The sequence below is a fragment of the Urocitellus parryii genome, chromosome 2 (genome assembly GCF_045843805.1).
Source record: "Urocitellus parryii isolate mUroPar1 chromosome 2, mUroPar1.hap1, whole genome shotgun sequence".
NCBI classification, from domain to species: Eukaryota; Metazoa; Chordata; class Mammalia; order Rodentia; family Sciuridae; genus Urocitellus; species Urocitellus parryii.
The window spans coordinates 105,090,454-105,113,746 of record NC_135532.1 but is presented as its reverse complement, the minus strand read 5'-3'; the positions used below and the strand labels follow the sequence as shown (position 1 = coordinate 105,113,746).

The following is a 23,293-nucleotide window of genomic DNA, read 5'->3' as shown; positions in this document are numbered from 1 at the left end:
ACGGGTGTGCACCACTGAGCCTGGCTTCAATTCTTATTTATTTATTTAAGTACTTGGGATTGAGCTCAGGAGCTTTACCACTGAGCTATGTCCCCAGTGCTTTTTATTTATTTATTTATTTTGAGACAGGGTCTCTCTAAGTTGCTGAGGTTGGCCTTGAACTGGGATCCTCCTAACTCAGTTTTCTGAGTTGCTGGGATTACAGACATCACCGCTGTGCCCATCTTAAATTTATTTATTTATTTATTTATTATTTTTGATTGTGCAGTTATAGATGGACACAATATCTTTTTATTTGTTTTTATGTGGTGCTGAGGATCTAACCCAGTGCCTCACATGTGCTAGGCAAGTGCCCTACCACTGAGCTATAACCCCAGCCCCTCCAATTTATTTTTAATATGAAACTTCCACATGTATTATTGTATACATGTGGAATAGTATCACTTGAATATCCTACATAGGGCTGGGGATGTGGCTCAAGCGGTAGTGTGCTTGCCTGGCATGCGTGTGGCCTGGGTTCGATCCTCAGCACCACATACAAACAAAGATGTTGTGTCCGCCAAATACTAAAAAAAAAAAAAAATAAATATTAAAATTCTCTCTCTCTCCCTCTCACTCTTTCTTTAAAAAAAATGAATATCTTACATATCCACAGTATTCTCTTTAAAGGCTACATAGTATTGCACCACAAACATTTACTGTGGTTTATTTAGAGGACCCTTTAAAAGACATTTAATTTTCACAATGTAAAATAAATGATACTACATTACATATTTTTATATTTCCTCCCACACCTATGAGAATGTATCTGTAAAACAAATTTCTAAAAGTAGAATGACTACATCAAAAGCTATACAGTTTTCAAGAGGATAGACACTGCCAAAACACCTCCTAAAGAAGCACACGGATTTTAGGCATGGAAGATTTTAAACAAATTTCTCATGAGGTTTCACACATCAGATACATAAATTCTGGTAAATGTTTTAAGTTGGATGTCTTTATTCTGTAGCCTTCTTTATCCTGATCAATGACATTCTTCTGACACTTATACCCTGTTATTGCTCACTGCTACTGTAGGAGGACCTGTCTTAGCTAGCTCCTAAGATCCTGGAGAGTGAGATAATTTGCTATACTCCCTGCCCACCTCCACATTAGTTTCCAGGAATCTGTGCACACTTATTAAATTTGGATGTAGAAGAATGAAGATTTTTATTTCTACTTCAAACTGAAGAGGTCGTAAATCTTTTTTTCTTTTCAATTTTTCTTGCCTCAAAGGTGAAATAAGGTGGAACCACTCAGTCCGACCACCAATGATAACAGTGACAATAGCAGCTATTAGCATTTGTTTTTGAGTGACATTATGAACCAGATATTGTCCTAAAATTTAACATCTGCCAGCTCACTCAAAGCTCACAGAACGAGACAGGTATTATTCTTATATGTTTCTTACGTAAGGGGAAACTGAGGTGTGGTGAAGTTAACTGCTCCAGGTTACATGCCTGGAAAATAGCAGGACCTCCACAGAGAATTCTGGTTCATCTGGGTACCCAGTGCATGCTCTTCATACCTGTACCATATATGGCATGTAAAACTCGGCTAATCTGATGTATTATTCATACATCCATCAATCATACCTCTTCCATTTCCTATGGGGCTGTCCAGCATCCTCAAGGACATGTAGGGTGATCAGAAGTTTCCTCATTTGGAGAAGATCCCTTTTGTGTGTGTGTCTGGTACTGGGGATTGAACCCAAGGATGCTCTACCACTGAGCCACATCCCAGGCCTTCAATTTTATTTTGAAACAGAGTCTAACAAAGTCTCCCAGGCTGGCCTTGAACTTGGGCTTCTCCTGCCTTGGCCTCCCAAGTGACTAGGATTACATGTGTGCACCATGTGCCTGGCTGAAAAGATCCTAATTTGGAGGGATGTTTCCTTTTGGGAAGTTGTTATTACTTCTCAACATTTGTATTATTCCCAACTGTAGGCATATTTATTAAAAAAAAAAAATAGTCTTTCTTTCTTGGGGGGGGGGAGGGTATACTTCTTTCAAATTACAAATTTCACATGCACAAGAAAAGAAGTCCCAGAGAAGAATTGTACCTGAATTTACCAAGACCTACCGAGAAACTTGCATTTTAGAAATGACGTGTGATAAGATTAACATCACTTTCAATTTTCATAAAAGAACCTTATGGAATTTTAGAACTTGAAAATGTTTTGGTTACAATGAAAAAAATATATATGATTACAGAACAAGCAATGTCCTTCCAGGCATGTCTGCGTCGCCATCAAAATAGATGACCTGCGCATGGAAACCTGACATCCATATTCGGTTTTTAGCCTGTGAGATAATAAATGGGAAATCATAAGGGGTTAGGGGGAGGAATTTCAACTTTACACAATAGGGAATGAACATATCTAAATCAGTCCCCTCCAAGAGGTAGCGCAGGCTTCCTGAAGAGTTTAGGTAAATTCGCCTTTTATAGACCTGCAACAGGCTACTAGGAAGTAGAGAATTTGGGCAGGCAAAGGGGTTAAAGGGGAGACAGGGTTTGCACTAAATCTTTGAGGGAACGATGCTGTTCTCTTCCTATTTGTCTATTGATGCAATCATCATTCATTATAATGGGACGTTGGTTTAGGGGCGTGGGATCTAAAACATAAATTCTCCTTATTCAGCGCGAAATCTGCATCTGACCGCGCCATCTACCCCAGCGGTGCGCGGAGGCTGCATCCAGCGCCCCCTGGTGGACACTACTCACCAACACGGATATTTAAGAACGAACCTTTCTTTTTCTTCTTTCTTGGGGCCTTACTAGACTTCTTGCTATTTTTCCAAATAGATCTGAAGGTGTCTGAAGAAATCTGGGGAGTGACTGTAATTTTTAAGACTGGTAGTTTACCTGAGGGGAAGAAGAACATAATCACAAAGGAGTAGGCCATCTCACAGCCCCATTGGATGGGCTGGGTCTTAGGCTTCTGAGCCTATTGTGCATGATCCGTCATTGAAGGTAGTTCCCTGGTAGGCCAATAAGTGACCCCAGGCTCTTAATGTGGATTTTGTGAAACAGGTAAAATTAGAAATTAGCTGGTTAACTTGCAAATGATAAGAACACAGGTACAATCAGTAAAAGAACGTTAGTTCTACAATCAGTGATATTACTAATTGCCTTTTAACATTTAAAATGATGTGATTAGGGCTAAATGGTAAAAGACTTTTCCTAAGGAATCCAACCAGTTGTCCCCATTTGGGGAGTCTTTCATGCAGTTCAAACTAACGATCTGAAACACCCAGTCAGAAACATCCCATAATTATTTTAGCTCAAGAGATAAATAAATGCATTAAAATTACTCTTGACATACACTACTAAATTTGGAAAAACCCAATTTCTTGAACTATCCACTACCTTTTAATGTTTTCTAAATGAGTGTATTTTCAGGTGGCATTTCATAATTATCCTTTCATTTATGCAAATTAAATCATTTACAGAAAAAGCACAATGTTTGCCAGTTGCAAATACATACTGGATGAGAATCGTTTTCTATCAAGTCATCTGAGACTATCCATCATTAGCACTCACTAATAGTGGGAAGATTGTCTGCAGTCTCTTAATGCCTTCTGCTGCAGTGGGTAATGAAAGCTTTTCCTGGGGCCAGGAAAAGCAAAAGGAAATCATTAACCTGCCTCCTGTTTATCGCGTTTAAAATTAAAGTCAAATTTGAATTAAATTTAACAGCACAATTCTGTGGAATTGGAATTCAACTCTAATGGAGCAGGGAGAAGTAGTTCTGTTCCTCCAAAGAAAAGGATCATTGAAAAATCCTGGCATCATTTGATTGGCGGTTTAGAAAGACCAGAGTTGGGCTGGGGTTGTGGCTCAGTGGTAGAGCACTTGCCAGTGAGGCACTGGTTCCATCCTCAGCACCACATAAAAATAAATACATAAAATAAAGGTATTGTGTTCATCTACAACTAAATTTTTTTTTAAAAGGCCAGAGTTCTAGTTTAGAAAGTTGAAATACAGCAAGCAATTATAATTCTTCTCTCTAACCACTACCAGCATTGAAAGAAAAATGCAGTCTACAACCATGCCAGGCTCTAAGGCCATTCTGTGGAAGAAATAGCAAAGACCAGATGTGTGTGCAGCTTCATGCCTCTTGACTTGCTGTGGAGTGCACCTCTAAGAGTTCCCCCAACTTTTCTCAGTATTGAATTTCGTTTTCAAATCTGTTTATGGTGTTGTTTGTGGTGCTGCATTTAAAAGGGTGTTTCTCCTCCCCCTCTCCTTCAGCAGGAAAAGTAGCCATTGTTAACTCTGGTGGTGCCTGATCATGAAGGACGGGCAGGGGTGGCCAAGGGTGGCCAAAATGACCAATGTCTGCCACATGTGATTCTCTCATTTTCAAAGGCTGAATGATCATGACATCCTCTTAATGCTGCCTCAGGCCAATCACAATGAACCATTCTTTGGGACAGATGACACAGAAACACACGGTAACCCCTTGAGGATTACTACTTGAGTTTTCCAGTTGCTATTTGGAGAAATCATTGCAATCTGGGCTGGGAGGAGAATAGAGAACCAGAAAAGAGTTCCTGGAGAATAAGCAAGGATGACAGCAAACGGAAGGAAAACCAGTGGAGAAAAGTTCACTTTAAAAATATTTATTACTAGCCAGACCTCTAGTCCCAGCTACTTGGGCCAATAAGGTAGGAGGATGGCTTGAGTCCAGGAGTTCAAGGCCAGTCTGGGCAACATAGCCAAGACCCTGTGTCTTGGGGGTAGGAGGGGGTGTCATTACTTAGATGGAAGACTACATATGACATCATAAAAGTTCTTAACTCTGTGCAAACCACTGGGCACATTGACACAGCAGTGGCCAGCCTGTGACACTACTCCTAGTCATCGCATAGTTCTTGTTATTTAAATGGGGGAAAAAAATGTGGAGCAAATTGTGAACACTACAGAATTTAGGAATGAGCTGATTGGCAGGTGGGGGAGACACAAATTGAAAACACTCTACCTTTCTTCCTGGCTCTCAGTGCTCCAAGGATGTCACCAGCAGCTGTTTCTCCCAAGTCATTGTTTCCAAGGTCAATTTCCCTCAAGTGGGTAGAGTACTTGATCAGGCTGTCCAGAGAAAATTACAAAACCCTGTTGTAGGGACAGATGAGGCAAGGCACCGAAGACAGCAGGAAACAGTTTTATTTGGCTGCAGCCACGTTCAGAGGGTACAGCCTTTGCTGTAATCAATCAATCCCCTGAACCCTGAGTTCAGGGAGTTTCAGAGTTTTATACCCAGCATGTAAGGGGAGGGGCTCAGAAGTTCACAGTCTGCAGAAGTTCCCCTAAAGAAGCTTTTTCTTTCACTGTTCTGGGCAAGTTAACCCTTCAAGGACAACACCTGAGAAGGGGAGAGCTTCTTCTCCCCTTTCTTTCCTCCCCCTGCCAGCTGTTACCATGGAGCCCATTTGTAACTTATCTTAAAAATGTAGACATCTCTGTGAAGCCCAGTCCAAGGCCAGAGGCCTTGTTTGTACATTTCTACAAAGTACTATACTGGATACGTTTGTGAAAAACTAGTAAGGGGGTGTCCAGCACCTGGAATGCTGGTATCTTCTTGGCCAGTGGCCAAATAAAACAGGGCGACATGAAAATAGGAAGTTAATCTACATTGAACTCTTTTGCAGAGACTCTTGCTGACAGCCCTAAAATCAGCCATGGTGAAGATTTCCGGAGAAGCCCAGTTAAGACCTTTTATATATATATTTATTTTTTTAGTTTTTGGTGGACACAACATCTTTTTTTTGGGGGGGTGGGTGCTTCAACTTTTTAATATATGATTGTTGTGTAATCAAATTTTTTGATATTCATCATTATTTTATTAGAAATGCATGAAATATAAAGAAAAATCACATGGTACCCCAAATATATACAATTTTTATGCTTTTATGCATCAGTTTAAAATATTTACTTTAAATTCGGAAAATAAAAATTTTTAAAAAGGCATCCAGAAATATATTTCAGACTTAGATTTACCAGAACTTTTTGGAAAACAATACACATATTTTATAACACATTAAATAAGACTAGATATTTGGGAAGGCATACAGAGACTTAACTAGAAATAACATCTAAATAAACTTATTTTTAAAATGTGTGTGTGTATACACACACACATACATCTGTATATATATATATATCTTGTTTACTCTTCCTGTCTTAAGACTGCTTATTAAATAATGACACTGACAAAATAATGAAAATAAAAATGATCTAAATTATAAAACAGTAATAATTCTGAGTTTTTAAGCAACTATTACATAAATAGAGATGACTTTAGTTTGGTGTAAATAATTTTTTTTTATAAAGCAATGCTTACCAAACTGTTCATTAAATACTGCCATGGCATAGATTTCAAGGGAGATTAATCATATAGGTTTGATGTTTCCCAAAGATGTTATATATTTTTTTTATCTTAAAAAATCACATTTATTCACTCTTTAAGTGTCAACTTTCCAAGTCACTCAAAATTTTCAGAAGATGAGGTACAATTTATTTTTTTATTTTTATTATTTTTTTCAGTTATTCTTTTTTATTTTTTCTTTTTTTTTATTGTTGGTCGTTCAAAACATTACATAGTTCTTAAGACACAACATCTTTATTTTATTTTTATGTGGTGCTAAGGATCGAACCCAGCGCCTCGTGCATGCCAGGTGAGCACCTTACCGCTTGAGCCACATCCCCAGCCCCACAGTTAAGACTTTTCTGTGGAGAAAGAGGGTGCTACTTCAACAATGATGTTGTCACAGCATGGAAGAAACTCAAAGAAACTCACTCAATAACTCAGTTATTCTGTAGCACAGACTTTTCTTTTTTTTTGTGGTACCAGGGATATTGAACCCTGGGGCGCCTAACCACTGAGCCACACTCACAGCCCATTTTTACATTTTATTCAGAGATAGGATCTCATTGAATTGCTTAGGGCCTCAATAAGTTGGATAAGTTGCTGAGGCTGACTTGGAACTTGCGATCCTCCCACCTCAGCCTCCCAGCTGCCTGGCTGGACTTTCTTTTTTAAGTCCCCTCCATTCCCCCTGCCCCACCCCCAAAGTACTGATCTAATTAGAGACTGGCAACATCCTGAGCACAATTCCTCCCAGTTTAATCTCTCTAGTTTCCATGGGCTCTGCATCTCTTAGGTAAGTTGGTAAGGTAAGAATTTTACTCGCCTTAAATCCTTCATTCATTTATTTGTTCAAAAGACAAGGTGTGATATTGTGCAGGACTTCCCAGTCATTTATATTTTATACATCAGCAGAATGTAAAAAAAAAAAGTTGGAAGGATTGAAAAAGGCCTGGTAAATAAATAACAACACTCATCTAGCCACACGATAAATAAACATGTACTTTTGCATAAAATTAGAAAGGCCAGGGTTTCAAAATAAAGGCAGCTTTCAAAATCAAGTGAGTTTTAACATCATGGAAAATAAACGCCTCTTCAACAAATGGTTCTGGGAGAACTGGAAATCCATATGCAGCAAAATGAAATTAAGCCCCTGTCTCTCACCATGCATAAAACTCAACTCAAAGTGGATCAAGGACCTAGGAATTAGACCAGAGACCCTTCTTCTAATAGAGGAAAAAGTAGGCCCAGGGGCTGAGGTCATGGCTCACTGGTAGAGCACTTGCCTGGCATGTGTGAGGCACAGGGTTTGATTCTCAGCACTGCATATAAATAAATAAAGACCCATTGACAACTAAAAAACAAAATATTTTAAAACGTAGGTGCAGATTTTCATCATGTTGGATTAGGCCCCGACTTTCTTAACAAGACTCCTATAGAGCAAAAATAAAATCAAGAATCATAAATTGGATGGATTCAAACTGAAAAGCTTCTTCTTGGTAAAAGAAACAATCAGTGAGGTGAAGAGAGAGCCTACAGAATGGGAGGACATTTTTACCACAGGCTCATCAAATAGAGCACTAATCTCTAGGATATATAAAGCACTCAAAAAACTTAACACAAAAAAAAAACAAATAACCCAATCAATAAATGGGCCAAGGAAATGAACAAACACTGCTCAGAAGATGATATACAATCAATCAACAAGTAAATGAAAAAAATGTTCATCATCTCTATTAAGAACACAAACAATAAGTGTTGGCGAGGATGTGGGGGAAAAGGCACACTCATACACTGCTGGTGGGACTGCAAATTGGTGCAGCCAATATGGAAAGCAGTTTGGAGATTCCCTGGAAAACTGGGAATGGAACCACCATTTGACCCAGCTATCCCTCTCCTCGGTCTATACCTAAAGGACTTAAAAACAACATAATACAGACACATGAGGGGCTGGGGTTGAGGCTCAGTGGTGGAGTGTTTGCTTAGCAGGTGTGAGGCACTGGATTTGACCCTCAACATCACATAAAAATAAATAAATAAAAGTATTGTGTTCATCTACAACTAAAAAGATAAAACAAGATACCCAGGGACTGGGGATGTGGCTCAAGCGGTAGCGCGCTCTCCTGGCATGCGTGCGGCCCAGGTTCGATCCTTAGCACCACATACCAACAAAGATGTTGTGTCTGCCGAAAATTGAAAAATAAATTTTGAAATTCTCCTCTCTCTCTCTCTCTCTCTCTCTCTCTCTTAAAAAAAAAAAAAAAAAAAAACAAAAAACAAGATACCCAGAATGACATGGGTGATAATATCCAAGACATCAACACGTTCATTATCAGTGTACTCTAGACACTCAAGAAGGCAGAGAAGAGCATGAACAGGTTGCAGGTAGAAGTGGATCGATCAGTGGAACTGACAGGGATGAAGATGATGAAGTGGAACTGACAGGGATGAAGATGATGAAGTCACATTGGATTGGGGCTGGGCTGTGGCTCAGTGGTAGAGCACTGGCCTAGCATGTATAAGGCCCTGGGTTCAAACCTCAGCAGCACATAAAATAAGATAAATAAAAATAAACCATAGTTGTAATAAAGTTATTTAAAAAAACACACTGGAGGGCACTGAGGGCATGTTAGACTTGCAGGAGGATGGATTATGAACACAAGACATGCAATGGAAACCATTGGTGGAAGGCAAAGGGACAAAAGACCGGAAAAAAATGAATGTGGGCCAAGTGTGGGGGTGCACGCCTGTAACCCCAGCAGATTGGGAGGCTGAGGTAGGAGAATCACAAGTTGGAGGCCCTAAGCAACTTAGTGATGCCCTGTCTCAAAAACTAAAAAGGGATGGGGATGTGGCTCAGTGGTTAAGTGCCCTTGGGTTCAATCCCCAGTACAAAACAACAACAACAACCAAAGATCTTTCATAATGATAATGAGGGTAAATTCATCAAGATACTAACAATCTTAAAAGTTTATGTAACTGCTGCACCCCTCCCCTGACTCAGGCTATGGCAAGGCCCTACTGAGGTGGATGGCACAAGGCGTCCATCCTCTGGAGGAGTGCAGTATGTCTCTGGGAATGGGCTGGTTTGTTTTTGTATTCTCTTAATAAGTATAGTTTCGACTTCTCATATGACCATTAAATATGAAGGAAAAAACATGACTTTCCCAATTAATGCAACTACTTCTAAAGAATAAATCTGTTTGCTATAAATGCAACGATTCAGCTGTGGAAGGTAAATTGTTAATGTTTAATGAAAAACTCCCTGTAGGAAAAACAGTCAAGGAAGTTTTTGAGAAATTAAATTAAAATCTAGAGAAGAAGACAGATTAGTGCTTGTTCTTGTTCCTGTACACAATGGTTTGTGCTCTTACTCTTGATTAAAATTAGTAGCCTCTCTTTTCAAGTTAACCACTTGCCATAACCGCGGTGCTGGTTCTAGTCAGTAAGTTAAGAAAGAATAGTCAAGGTATAGGCCAATAATCTGGGACATTTCTAACTATTATTAAAAACTAACTAAGCAGAAACAGCTCAAAGCAAAACGTGAACTGAAAGTAAAAATGCTTGCTTATGCATAAGCCAAGATACATTCTTCTTATCTAATTGCAGCTACATAATATTTTGTTTCTTTGAATAATGATTCCTGTTTTGTAACCACAAAGTACTGTGAGCCTGCCAAAATGAAAAGTATATATGATCAACTTCACAAGTAAAGATTGGGATTCAGCACCTTCACTTTTGTGTCTGTGTTGTTTCTCCACCCCCTTTCGCTGACTCCTCACGATCAGTTCGTCTCCTGAGACCCCCTGTTGGAGATGGACTCTGACATGTAACTATAATAGAGCTTAAAAATACACAAAACAAAAACTGATTAAACTTCAATGAGATATAATCACAGATTCCCTTCTCTTAATAATTTTTAGAGCAAGTAACTACAAAGTTAGTAAAGGCATGGAAGACTTGACCAAGGCTGTCAATCTAATGCATCCCATGCTGTATGAAAATACAATGTATCAAAATTGGCAGGGCACAATGAAAGAGGTGTTTAGTGCTAAGACAATTATTTATATTAAAAAAATAAAAAGGCTTAAAATAAAGACTTAAGCTTTTACCTTAATAATCTAGAAAGAGAAGAACATGAAACCCACAGTCAGGAGAAGAAAGGAGATAATAAGGAGAAGAAATAAATGAAATTGGAAATAGAGCAACAGTAGAGAAAACCAAAGATTTTTTTTTGAGAAGATTAATAAAATTATAAATTTCTAACCAAAATGATCAGAAAAAAAGTAAAAACAAATTATCAATGTCAACAAAAGAGGAAGCATCACTATAGATCCAACAGACATTAAAAGGCTCATAAGGAAGGGTCATGAAAAAAAGTTTTTGTTTGAATGAAATGAACAAATTTCTTGAAAGGCACCAATTATCAGAGATTTATACAGGAAAAAAACAAGCAAAACCAATATAGCCCTATCACTACTTGAAAGATGAATTTGTAGTTCAAAATGTCTCATAAAGAAAGCTCCAGGTCCAGTGTCTTCACTGAACAACCTAAAAAATACTTAAGGATGAAATACTGCCAATCACTACTACAAACAGTATTTCATAAGACAGGAGAGGAGGGGACATTTCCTAACTCACTCTGTGCCTCCAGGACTATCTAGATCCCAGACAGACAAAGATGTTACAAGGAAAGTACAAGGTTAGTATACCTGGGAACATAGTTGCAAAAAAACCTTAACAAAATTTTAGCAATACATAAAAAGAATAATGCATCAGCAATATATTAAATTCAATACTATACTAAAAGGCTAATAAAAGGAAATTCATTAATATAATTATTATAGAAAGTGCAGCAAAGCTCTCCAATTAAAACATCTTCCCCTTCTTCCTTTGAATAAGGAGGTAAGTATATTAGAGAAGGAATCTTTTTCTTCTAAACTTATAACCTGCCATCCACCAGCCCTCCAGCTTCAGACCTTGTTCATGCCTCAGGTGCCAGAAGGACCTCCTGCTGGGGGTGTGTACTCCAGAGCCCTCTCCACCCAGCAAGTTTTCCTAAATTTATGGTACCTCTGAACAGTGCCTTGGCCCACGGAGGATGTGGATTCTGTGCAGCTGGGCAGGGAGAGGCCTAAGATTTGTCAAGACAAATATGGCAAGGAAATACTCTGTTTTCCAGAAACTCTCAAGAATAGCTATGTCTTTGGGACCGAGGAGGATGGGACAACACAAAGGAGTGTATACTTCCAAATAGGCTGTGCTTCCTTTCAGGTCACAGTGCTCTTGGAGGTGAACGACCTTACAAGAAACTGCTAAAAAAAAAAAAAAAAAAAAAAAAAAATCTGCATTTAAATCATCATTCCTACTGGGCACAGTGGCACAAGCTTGGGAGGCTGAGGCAGGAGTTTTGTGAGTTGAAGGCCATAAGCAACTTATCGAGGCCTTAAGCTACTCAATGAGGCCCCATTTCTGAATAAAATACAAAAGGGGCTGGGGATGTGGTTCAGTGGTTAAGTGCCCCTGAGTTCAATCTCCAGTACCAAAATAAATAAATAATAAGATAACTAAATCATCATCCCCATGACTTACAAACACTTAGTTCTGGAAAGTGGACAAATCAGACCTCTATTTGCTTCTCACCATGTTAAAGTTCGGGTGAATTCCAACAAGTCCGCTCCTCCTCCTTTTCCGTCTATGCCATTATCTGCCAAGTACAACTTCACTAGCCAAGGACCAGCTTCCGTCAAACCTTTCACTTTTTTCCTGAATCCTACAAGAAAATCAGAGTGATTTGTTATTTTAGACAATAGTTCCCATTTATCATCAGCTAAATTGATTATTTTTTAAAAAAATCTGTACTCGCTGGACTTGTGTGAGTGGATTCATTTTGCAATATAGCAAGGAAGTACTACATATGTAGTTTTTAAAGTCCTTGTTTCATACTCCATGTCTCTCTTATCCTTTAACCTGGGAAGCCGCAGATTGCTCTGTATTAATCTAGAGAGAAAAACTGAAGTCCCTGGCAGAATCTTGATAGAAGAGGAGTTGTCTGCTGATTGTGGGGATGTGGGAGGCCTTAAAAAGGGAGTCCTGGGCTGGCTCACCTTCATTCTCCATGGCTTTTAAAAGGCTCACTGTAGGTGCTGTGGGTGCTGTGGGGTGGCATGGTGCACACATGTAATTCACACCAGTTCAAGGTTAGGAATTTAGTAAAGAAAAAAACATTGATGAAGAAGGAGAAATAGCAGTGAGCATACTACCAGCTTGTCCACTTAGTAAGTGAGATGGGAAATCTGAACCACCAATCCCAAAGCCAGACAGCTTTTTGGGGGCCCCCAGGTATTTACAGTTATATGCACCCCCTAGACACAAGCTAACTACTTCATCCGGGACTCAACTCAGGAGCAAGGAATCTGGTCCAAAACCAGGGAAGAAACAGCGTGGGACTTAGAATACATCTAAATATCATGCTGTACAGGCAACTAAGGGATCTTAAAGGATCCTTTGTGTGCACACTGATTTGCCCACATGTTCGCCTAGAGCTTCCCCCCAGGTTATCAGGTCTCTATTGACTGGGATGCATTTGGCAGTCGACAAATATTGTTGATTTCCTATTATGGGCCAAGCTGTCCTCTAGGTGTTGGGGACCCAACAGGAAACCAAAGGGACAATATGCCAGCCCTTTAGCCCTCACGGAGCTGGTGTCAGGTGAAGGTTAGCCAGCATATGTGGAGAGTCATGGTGATCAAGTGTTAAGTCTTCAATCCCTGGACAAAAACCGACATTTTAGGGAAAGATGGTGAATTTGGACATAGGTCACCCTAGTGTGCCAGCTCAGAAAAAACAAAAAGTAGAAAATAGGCTTTAAAAAAAGGGGGGGGGGGGTTGATTGGTTTCTTGGGATATGGCTCTAATGTGTTGGATCATTGAATAAAATGGATTTATTTCCCTTCAGGACACACTTGGAGAGATGACAGCTGGCCTGTCCTTTAGTTTTATTGGGGATAAGCCTAACTTGTCTAAATCTTATTTGTCCTTATATCCAGGGCATGGAGACGATAACAAAAGACAGCTTTCATGAATAATGGAGCAGTGCTGACACACAGGGACAATGTCTGGCACACGGTAGACACTTAATAAATGTTTGTGGAGTGAATGAATGAATAACAAATGGAGCGTAGAGTGCAGTTGTATTGTGGAAAGTTTTATGTTCATTGTTTTTTCAAGTACAATGTTATTAATCATGCTTCGATTCCACTTTGTGAACACAAATGGATTATGATTTTTTTCTATTTTTAAAATCTTTTCACAAATATAAATGCCTTTGAAAAGTTCGGTCTGCTGCTCGGAATGATTAACGACGTGAACACCGACCACACGTGGCCCTCATTTCTTCTCACCCCCTCCCAGCCTGCCAGAAGGCAGGATGGGTGCAAGGTGAGCCGGTGGGCCCAGGCTGAAGTCTAGAAGCTAAGTTCTTACACAGCTGAACTTTGCAAGGAGAGAAACGTTCTCAGCCAGGGCTGTACCCCTTGCAGCCAGCATGGCACAAATGTGCACCCTTGGAGAGGAGGTGAGCTTCTGGGCCTGTGATAGGGCAGGTGTGGATTGCTTCCCCATGGGGAAGTCAAAGGTACCACAGCTCCAGCTACTCCTCATGACCTCTTGCAGTGACTACAGGATGTCCCACCCTCCAGACACCTCCATTCTCTGAGCCTTTCCTCATGTGGCTTTTCTGCTTAGAACACCCTCTCCTGCCAGCTGGTAAACTTCTCCTTCCTTCCTGGAGAGCTGAGGTGGGCCAGTACCCAAAGGCCAAGTGCAAGTTCTCATGGAACCAGCATTTCTCCAGGGAGACTCCCTCATCTCCTTCACCCTCTGATCTATTCTGGAGCCACCAGATCAGGTGAGCATTACACATTCTGATGGCATCAGATCGGTCTGCTCAATACTATTCACCACCCTGTGGGTGCTAGGCCCTGACAGGACTTTCTCTTTGTGGTGAAATTAAAAAAAAAATTGTTAAAAATAACTTCTTTCCATTGACAAAGAACACGTGTAATTTCCTGTATAATTCCCAGTTTTACAAACCAGAACATAAACTTCATTCGCTTGATTACAGGGCTTCAGAAATCAAGGTGCAATTAGCATGGGATGATTCACACCTTGGATCTTAGAACTCATCTGTACAGGTTTTTATTGTTTAGCTGTCACCCCAGGATAAAATCTCCAATAAAATAATTTCAGGATTATAAGTGGTACCTTCCTGTTTTGGAACTAATAACGCTGTTTTGAAGATTACGTCTTGACTTTAGAATTTGATCCTTCTGTTCCATAATGCCACTGATATTTCTGTGGACTGAGACTATGATATAAGTAACAGTGTCTCACCTGGGCAGGTGGGTTTGGTGCTTGGGCAGCATGGTACCGTAGTGAAGTTCTGATCAATCTCAAGCTCATGGAAAGATCATGTTATGGTTGAATTTTGACCCCTGTACATGTCTAAGTCACTTATTGGTTTGTTTCATCCTAAATTCTCCTGGAGACTACGTGTGGGGCTTTGGCTAGAAGACAAACACATCCAGGTGACAAGGTACCCCTTGGTCCTTATCAGGTCTTTCAGGAACTTTGAGGACTGCCTGAATGGGGATCAGGGAACCATGTCATCCACAGATGGCCATTCCTGTCCACATTTCAGGGACTTCCAGCCTTTGGCCATCTTCTAGCTCTGCATGGACCTCACAGGTCTGTGGGGCGTAGGCCAAGGTGGACCTCTCCCATTTGAGGGTTGACCAGCCTTCAGACCCAGAGTTCCCAGCTCCTGAATCCCCATGGTGCAGACAGCCACGGGATCCAAGGAGGGCCTAACTGACAAGGCAGAGACACCAGAACAGAAATGGGCACGGGCCTGCTGATTCCATGGCTCCAGAGCAGAAAAGAGGCTGCCAGGAGTCTCACTCTGTTCTCTAATTTTCTTCAATGAGCAAAATAAATCAAGAGCATGCAATCTAATTTTTTTTTTAAGTCCAAAAGCAATGGTTCCCAAAATGTGGTCCCTGGACCAGTAGCATCAGCCTCATAGAAATACAGAGTCTCCAGGTCCAGAACCTTGAGGGGGTGGTGTCCCTAACAATCTGTGCTTGCCTTTTTTTTATTTTAGTTTTATTATTTAAAAAAATTTATTAGCAATCTGTGTTTTGGCAAGTCCTCCAGGTGCCTGTGGAGGCGTTCAAGTTGAGAAAAGCACTAATCTAATAATTCTAATTTTTTCTTTTGCTTTTTTATAGGGTTTGGAGATGAGGAGTGACTATGGCCAGAGCCGCTGGTTAGGTCTATGAGTCTTCCTGGTCACTGGTGTTGAAGGACAGGACTGGACTGGGATGAATATGCCTCAAGTTTGCAAGCATAGAAATGGAATATTGGGCTTCTTCTATCAACTTGTAAATGGCTGCCCAACATCAAGTTGTCAGTTTTTGTAATCATCACTGTCGAGGTTCTTATGACTCCAAGTGAGGGAAGGAATGGGGGCGGGGGGGTCAAGCTTCTGAATGGGGTTTGGACTCCTCTGGTTCGATGGGGACAACTTTCCAAGCAGAAGGCCAAAAGCCTCCTGTCCAAAAAGAGATGTGCAGGAAAATAGTGTGGCTGTTTTCAATTAGGGCCAAATGGAAACCATCTGGCCTCCTCACCCAGGAGGAGGATGTAAATCAGCTCCATCTGACCCTTCATTTTGAAACAAGTAGGACTGTTCTACCAAAGGCCAAACTCTCCCCTCAAACAAACACCCTATGACTCTACAAGCAACGGCCCAATGTGGGAAGATGTTTTTCAATTTCCTCGGTGAACTCTGGAAATGTAAAATAAATACATATCCAAGTTGTTTCTCTTGGGTTCAGGCAAAGGATTCCTTGCAGGGTCCTCCTTAGTGTGACCCTTCCTCCTTGTGAGGCCCAAACCTCACAGCCTCTTGTTTTAGCTGAACTTGGGCCTCATGGCTTGCTCAAGTCCTTCCTCAACGAAATCCTTTCTTGATTTCATACCAGGCCAGCATGTTTCCAAAGTCTTCCCAGCTCCATCCCTGGAGTAGACTCTCCTGTGAATTTCCAAACTCTACTAGCTCTACCCTGTGGAAAGACTATATTTACATCAGATGACAGAGAGAGGGTCTGATACATTCTTTCACTTTACAACTTATAAGAATTTATAATTTTTGAATTTGGCGATATTTCACAGAGAAGATGCAAGACTAATAATACAAGAACAGGATTAAAAAAAAAAAATAAAGCCCACACAGAACAGATTACGATCAAAGAAGAGAGCTGGGCCTGTTTTGGACTCCTAAAGTTCCAGCTGCTTGGGAAGCTCAGATAGGAGGATTGCAAGTTTGAGGTCAGCCTGGACAATTTATTTTGAGACTTTGTCTCAAAATTTAAAAAATTAAAATAAAGAAGGCTAGGGATACAGCTCAGTGGCCCAAACCAGTCACACTTCCCTGCAAACAAATGGTACCAAAAACTCATGAAGTGGTCTAAAACAGAACAACACAGATTCAAGCTGGCCTCTGGGCGGAGTTTCCCAAAGACTACTGTAGGTGACACACCCAGGATTGTCTTGTGCTGGCTCTTTGGAATTTCTCTCTGTTAACACAACACTGGAAACTGGGGAGCGCAATGCCCTCACATTGCTGAGAGCCAGGCGCTGGTGTGGATGTCAGGAATAGGACCCTGGTCCCTATGAAGTCGGTGACTTCTTAAAATTCCTTCAAAACCACTCAGTTTCTGGTTCTAAGTAAAATTATAGTTGGAGAAGGCTCCAAGCTAGATTTATGAGGTCCTGCTGGCTGATCTCACAAAGCTGTTCCCAAACCAGCCTAGGCCCCATAATTCTTTTTTCGGAACATTCAATGTGCCAAAGATTAACTCCTCGGGTGGACAAGGTGAAGCCCTTCCTGTTTGGTTTATATGGGGTCACAAGACATTGAGTCTTTTCTCCACTTGGGTTTTTCTCTCTGTTTTGGGGTGGTATTGGGAACACACAGCCCAGGAGAGGGGAAGTGAGTTATAAGCAGAAGGGATGGGAAGGAATTGTCCAAACAGCAATAACACAAATACCTCTTCTTCTCTTTTTCTTCTCTGAAGTGGTTTTCACTGCGATGGCTTCAGACGATTTTGCAGTTTGGCTCAAAGTTGATCTTGCTCCCTGGCCAGCTGGTTGGAAAACAAAAAAGATTTTTAAAAAAATGTAGCCTGTTGCAATTTGAATGATGCGCTAGATACTTCATTTTATGTGCTCTTTGGAGGGAGGTGTTTCTCACAGGCATCAGCCGACCTGCTGCCAAGACCCTGTCCATCCTGTCACTTTTCATTCCCCTCCCTGAAGCCTTGAGGTGAACAGGCAACCAAGTCAGGCCCAAGAACTAGCCCACCAGGCCTCCAGTTAATCTCCCTTACATTCCACAGCTCCCTCAATAGGAACACAGCAGGGAGGAACATTTTGTTGTTGTTGTTGTTTTAAAAAAAAAGTATTGCCGGGTGTGGTGGCACACGCCTGTAATCCCAGCAGCTTCAGAGGCTGAAGCAGGAGGATCGCGAGTTCAAAGCCAGCCTCAGCAAAAGCAAGGCCCTAAGCAACTCAGTGAACACTGTCTCTAAATAAAATACAAAACAGGGCTAGGGCTGTGGCTCAGTGGTCGAGTGCCCCTGGGTTTAATTCCTGGTACCCCCGGCCCCACCAAAATGTATTAAAATATTATTTCTCTGGATTCAGTTTGGACTCTTTTTTGCCTTTCTCTTGCACCCCACCATACAATGCAGAATCTGATCCCTTCCCACCAACCCCAGACTCACTTGTGTAGATGCCTCTCTTGCCTGTAGGACCACAGCCCCCAGCAGGTCTCCTGTCCCCTGCTCCTGACCCCGCAGCCTCCCCTCCTCAGCTCCTTTCCAGCTACTGGGTCCTTTCCTCACTGGTCCCTGAAAAATATATTAGCACCCTCTGCTCTTACATGCAAAGGTCTTAGACCTTGGTCCAGGCTGTTCCCCGGGCCTGGCCTGCTCATCTGCACCCTTCTGTGGGGCTCCTTCATCACTGCTGTGCCTGTTCCCAGATGCTACCTCTTCAAGGTGGCCGCACTCAACTGTCTACTTAAAAATCACAGGCCATCTGTCTTCCTTCCCCAGACTCCCAGACTCCCACACCTTGCTCTTTTTCTTTTTTCATATAAATTATCACCTTCCTCCAAACTGTAGCATATGTATATTTATTGCACCTTTTGAAAATTGCCTGACCACCCTCCGCACACATGCACACACCCATGCATGCTGCGTTCCAGCCCCCTCCTCCAGGGGAGAGATCTTTGTTTTGTGCACCATCATAACCTAAGCACATGGGGGAATATCTGATGGATGTCAGAACAAACAATGAGCAGAGGAAGGTACATCATTATTAAGATTGCATTCCTATGTTGTAACAAGTAACCAAGAAAACAAATTTGTCATTAGCTATTTGTGAGCTATTTGGGCCCCCTTGGTTGTTGGCATTAGAAAGTCATAGTGCCTGACTCTAGCAGAAAGAAGTTTCTGGGAGGCCTGGGAGTAGCTCATACAGAGAGGAGAGAACCAAACATTTGGGTCTTACTAAGCAGTGATCTCAATACATTTTTGCTGGGCTGGGGGTGCAGTTCAGTGGTAAGGCCCTTGTGTAGTCTGCATGAGGAGCTGGGTTCCATTCTCAGCACAGAAAAAAAAAAAGTTCTCTCATAACATCCTCAAGGAATACCTTGTACAATTTTAGGTTGATATTTAAATTTTTCATACGTTTTAAAATTTCAAAAATTTTTTAGCTTATGGCAAATGTTGACATTTTAAAAATAAAATCTGTTGTATCATTATGGAATCTCAACTCCAAGCAATTTGACACCAACTATAATTCAGTAAAACATCAGAAACAACATGAATCCCAAGCAAACTCTTCTTCAGTTGTTGAAAGTTTTATATTATTCCCTTTTTTTCTTGTGCTGTTATTTTTATTTTCATTCTGCTTAATTGGTATTTGAAAGTCATTTGCAGGTCATCGTGTAAAATTCCTCTGTAATAAAAATGCTATGTGTCTAAATATTTAAATTTTAAAAATTTCTTTTTTTTAAGGAGAGTGTGAGAGAGGGAGAGAGAGAAAGAGAGAGAGAGAATTTTAATATTTATTTTTTAGTTATTGGCGGACACAACATCTTTGTTGGTATGTGGTACTGAGAATCGAACCCCAGGCTGCACGCATGCCAGGCGAGCGCGCTACCGCTTGAGCCACATCCCCAGCCCCAAATTTTAAAAATTTCTTGGGGTAATATCCTCATATGTCTATAAAGCAATAAATATGATGTAAAGCATTAAAAATTTCTTCTGCAGTTATTAATCAACTTTTAGAACTACACATATAATACAGCAGGTGTATTTTACACATTTTGATAAGCCTTAATAAGTACAGAAATAAAAATTTTATCGACTGCATCTCTCAGTGAGACAATTAATGTTTTTTTTGTATTAATTCACATATCCATTGGAGAATATTCTAGAGTGATACAGAGTTCAGTATTGTTCTGTTGTTTTCTGTGGTTGTTGCTAGAGTTTTACATGCTAACAAGCCTTATTTGCACAAGATGAGAATGGAGTAGGGTTGCCAGGCTTAGCCTCCCTTGCCCCAAACACCCCCCATCTGTCCCCATACTCTCATTCCATTGCAGGACACCTGGAAACTTTAACTGTCAGATGAATAAAGAATAATTATTTTAGGGCATGTATATCCCAAACATTGTATGGGGTATACTTATAATAAGTTGTTTTTCATCTGTGTAATTCTAGAAAAAGTTTTACCTTACCAGTTTTATCCAATTCTTTGAATACTTGAATTATATACTAAAAATTGCCTAGTAATCTATCATATACAAAAATGATTTTTTTGTACCAGGGATTGAACCCAGGGGTCCTTAACTACTGAGCCACATCTTAGACCTTTTTGTATTTTATTTAGGGACGGGGTCTCACTGAGTTGCTCAGAGCCTTGCTAAATTGCTGAGTCTGGCTTTGAATTCTAGATCCTCCTGCCTCAGCCTCCCAAACCACTGGGATTACTGGCATGTGCCACTGGGTCCTGCAAAAAAAAAAAAAAATGATTTTTTAAATAACATGTCAGCTGATAACTAGACTAGGTCCTCCTTCATTAAAAGCAAAAGTTGGAAACCACTTGATGTGTAAAAACAGGTTGTCCCTGAGTTATTGGAGTCAGTAACTTCTGTAATATTTGCATAATATTTTGAATTATCTCTTTGCTTTTGTATTACAGAGCAAAACATTCTACTAAGATACTGATCGGAAGAGAGGTTTTCCTTTCTTTTGCAAAGTGGGAGAATGAGATGCTTATGACCAGGGATATTTTAACAACAGGTACATGATTCTCACGGAAGTTGAGACCTGGGCATTTCTTAAAAAAAAAAAAAAAATCTAGCTGGGCATGGTGGTACAGGCATATAATTCCAGCAACTTAGGATGCTGAGGCAGGAGGATCACAAGTTCAAGACCAGCCTCAACAACTTAGTGAGACCCTGTCTTGAAATCTAAAATAAAAAGGGCTGAGGATACAGCTCAGGGGTAGAGTTCCCCTGGGTTCAGTCCCCAGTACCCAACAAATAATAATAATAAAATGAAAATTAAATTTCTAGGCTATAATTATTAAACAAACAAACAAGCAACCACTCACACCCTTTCCAACATATCCTGGGAAACTTTTCATGTACTGTGTTCCAAGAGCAAGGCTATCTAAGGACAGGGGCCAGGACAGCAACAAGGATCTGGCAGGATCATGAAATGACAGGTAGTTGGGGTGAGACACCAGGTTCTTCTGCTCAAGAATCCTATTTTAGGGTGGCAAAGTCCAGGTGGATTCCATACTTACCCATGGCCAGGTGAGGGCCAGCACCTCCACTGACCTCCTCACTAAGGCAAAATCAGGATCCTGGTTAGTGGGGGAGGTTGGAGATGACCCTGGATTGTTGGAGAACAATCTGTGCAATTGCTTTCCCTTTGACAGATCGAGGTAATATAAGACATCAGGATTTATAAAGTATATTGTAGTTAAAATGGAAAAAGAAAATGAGATGGGGCAGGGGCTGCTGGTGACACATGGTCATTGAACTTTCTTGCCTCACTTGCCTCTTATTCTATTATTTAAGGCTAATCCTGCTGGCATATTAAATCAGGATGGGAAAAATAATTTTGCTTGAGCTGAGGTCTATGATCCCAGCTCTGAAACACAGGTTCTTTCCCTCTGTGCTGGTGTGCACGTTACTGTTATAGACTGAATGTTGTTGTCTGCCCCAATTCATATGTTGAAGCCCTGACCCCTAATCTGGCTATATTTGGAGACGGGGAATCTAAGGAAGGAATTCAGGTTAAATAGGGTCAGGAAAGCGAGGCCCTGATCTGATAGATTCAGTGTCCTTGTAAGAAGAGAGGCCAGAGAGCTCATTCCCTCTCTCCACCTGATGTCCCGAGGAAGGTCACGTGAGGAGACAGTGAGAAGGTGGCCCTTTGCATGCCATGAAAAGAACCCTCAGTGGGAACAGAATTGGCTGGCACCTTAATCTTGGACTTTCAGCCTCCAGAACTGTGAGAAAATAAAATTTTGGTTGTGTAAGCCCCCCAGCCGGCAGCATTTTGTTATGGCAGCCTGAGAACATGAATACAATTATCCAGGGGAACTCAGTATAGTGAAATGTACCAGCTGAAATGGGATAAAAATGAAGGTTCCCGGGTACCACCAAAGATATGAAAAACTGTGCCCTATATGTGTAACATGAATCGTAATGCATTCTGCTGTCATATATAACGAATTGAAATTTTAAAAAATGAAAAAAATAAGTAAATGAAGGTTCCAGTGGATTTTAGTGTCACAGCCTTAGGAAAAGAGAAGAACCTAGAAATGTACCTGAATTTGTGGTGGGTGTTGTCGGTATTTCTGAGACCCTAAGTGAAAACTTATAAGAGCTTCTGTCCTTTGACCCATGATGGCAGGGCCCAGCCCCAGCGCAGTTCCCACCCACCCGGGGCACCTGTGGGGAATGACAGGACAGACACTCTCTGCCCTCAACTCCAACCCTGGGAAAACAAATCCAGAACTCTCCATATTAAGTGTCACTGTCCCTTTTAGCAGAAAGCACTTGGGACAACTGGAAAGGGGGATCTTCATGTTTCTTCACTTTGAACCTGAAGAATCTGATTAACATATTGTATTAGTTTCCTGTTGCTGCTGTAACAAGTTACCTCTCATGATTCCCACACCTGTCCTCACCTGCCACATGCTAAGCCCTTGAGACACCACTTTTACATTTCCAACTCTTAAAAAACAAACAAACAAACAACAATAACAGATCCACTTGTTATTTAGATTCCAAAGCTATCATGCAGGACTTCATACGTAGGATCATGGCTTAAAAAAATAGCACAGGGAAAGTATATTTGATATTAAACATTCTTTTCCAGTTTCCTTTTGCATAGTTATAGGGCTAGCTGGATTATCAAATTCAACAGATGACCTATATAATTCTGATGAAGGTCCCGAAACAGGCAACAACCATTACGTATATGAATTTGTTACAAGTTATTTGTTTTCACGTCCACGAAGTGGCCTTTACATCAAGCTCTTTATCTTCATTTTTTTCCCCCAGCAAATAGAGCAATCGTATTTACCAATATTATTGAAGATTCTGCTTTCCTGGGAAGGGGTTGTTGTTGCTATGGTGATGATGAAAATTAATGTCTCTCAAGGACTTACTCTGAGCAAGGCATCGTACTAAGTAAGTACGCTCATTAAATCACATAATTCTCACGGACCATT

The 23,293-nt window shown here is 40.8% G+C and overlaps 1 protein-coding gene across 1 annotated transcript in view; it reads right to left on the bottom strand.

Annotated features, from left to right (window-relative positions):
• The window catches only part of LOC144253393 (uncharacterized), a 49,518-nt gene that overhangs the window by 10,407 nt on the left and 15,818 nt on the right, over positions 1–23,293 (bottom strand). The window contains exons 6-9 of the mRNA XM_077795498.1: positions 17,521–17,616; positions 12,050–12,179; positions 5,024–5,130; positions 2,764–2,904 (exon numbers count right to left, since the gene is read on the bottom strand). Of these exons, the coding sequence (XP_077651624.1) occupies positions 2,764–2,904; positions 5,024–5,130; positions 12,050–12,179; positions 17,521–17,616 (474 nt within the window). The remainder of the gene's footprint in view (positions 1–2,763; positions 2,905–5,023; positions 5,131–12,049; positions 12,180–17,520; positions 17,617–23,293) is intronic.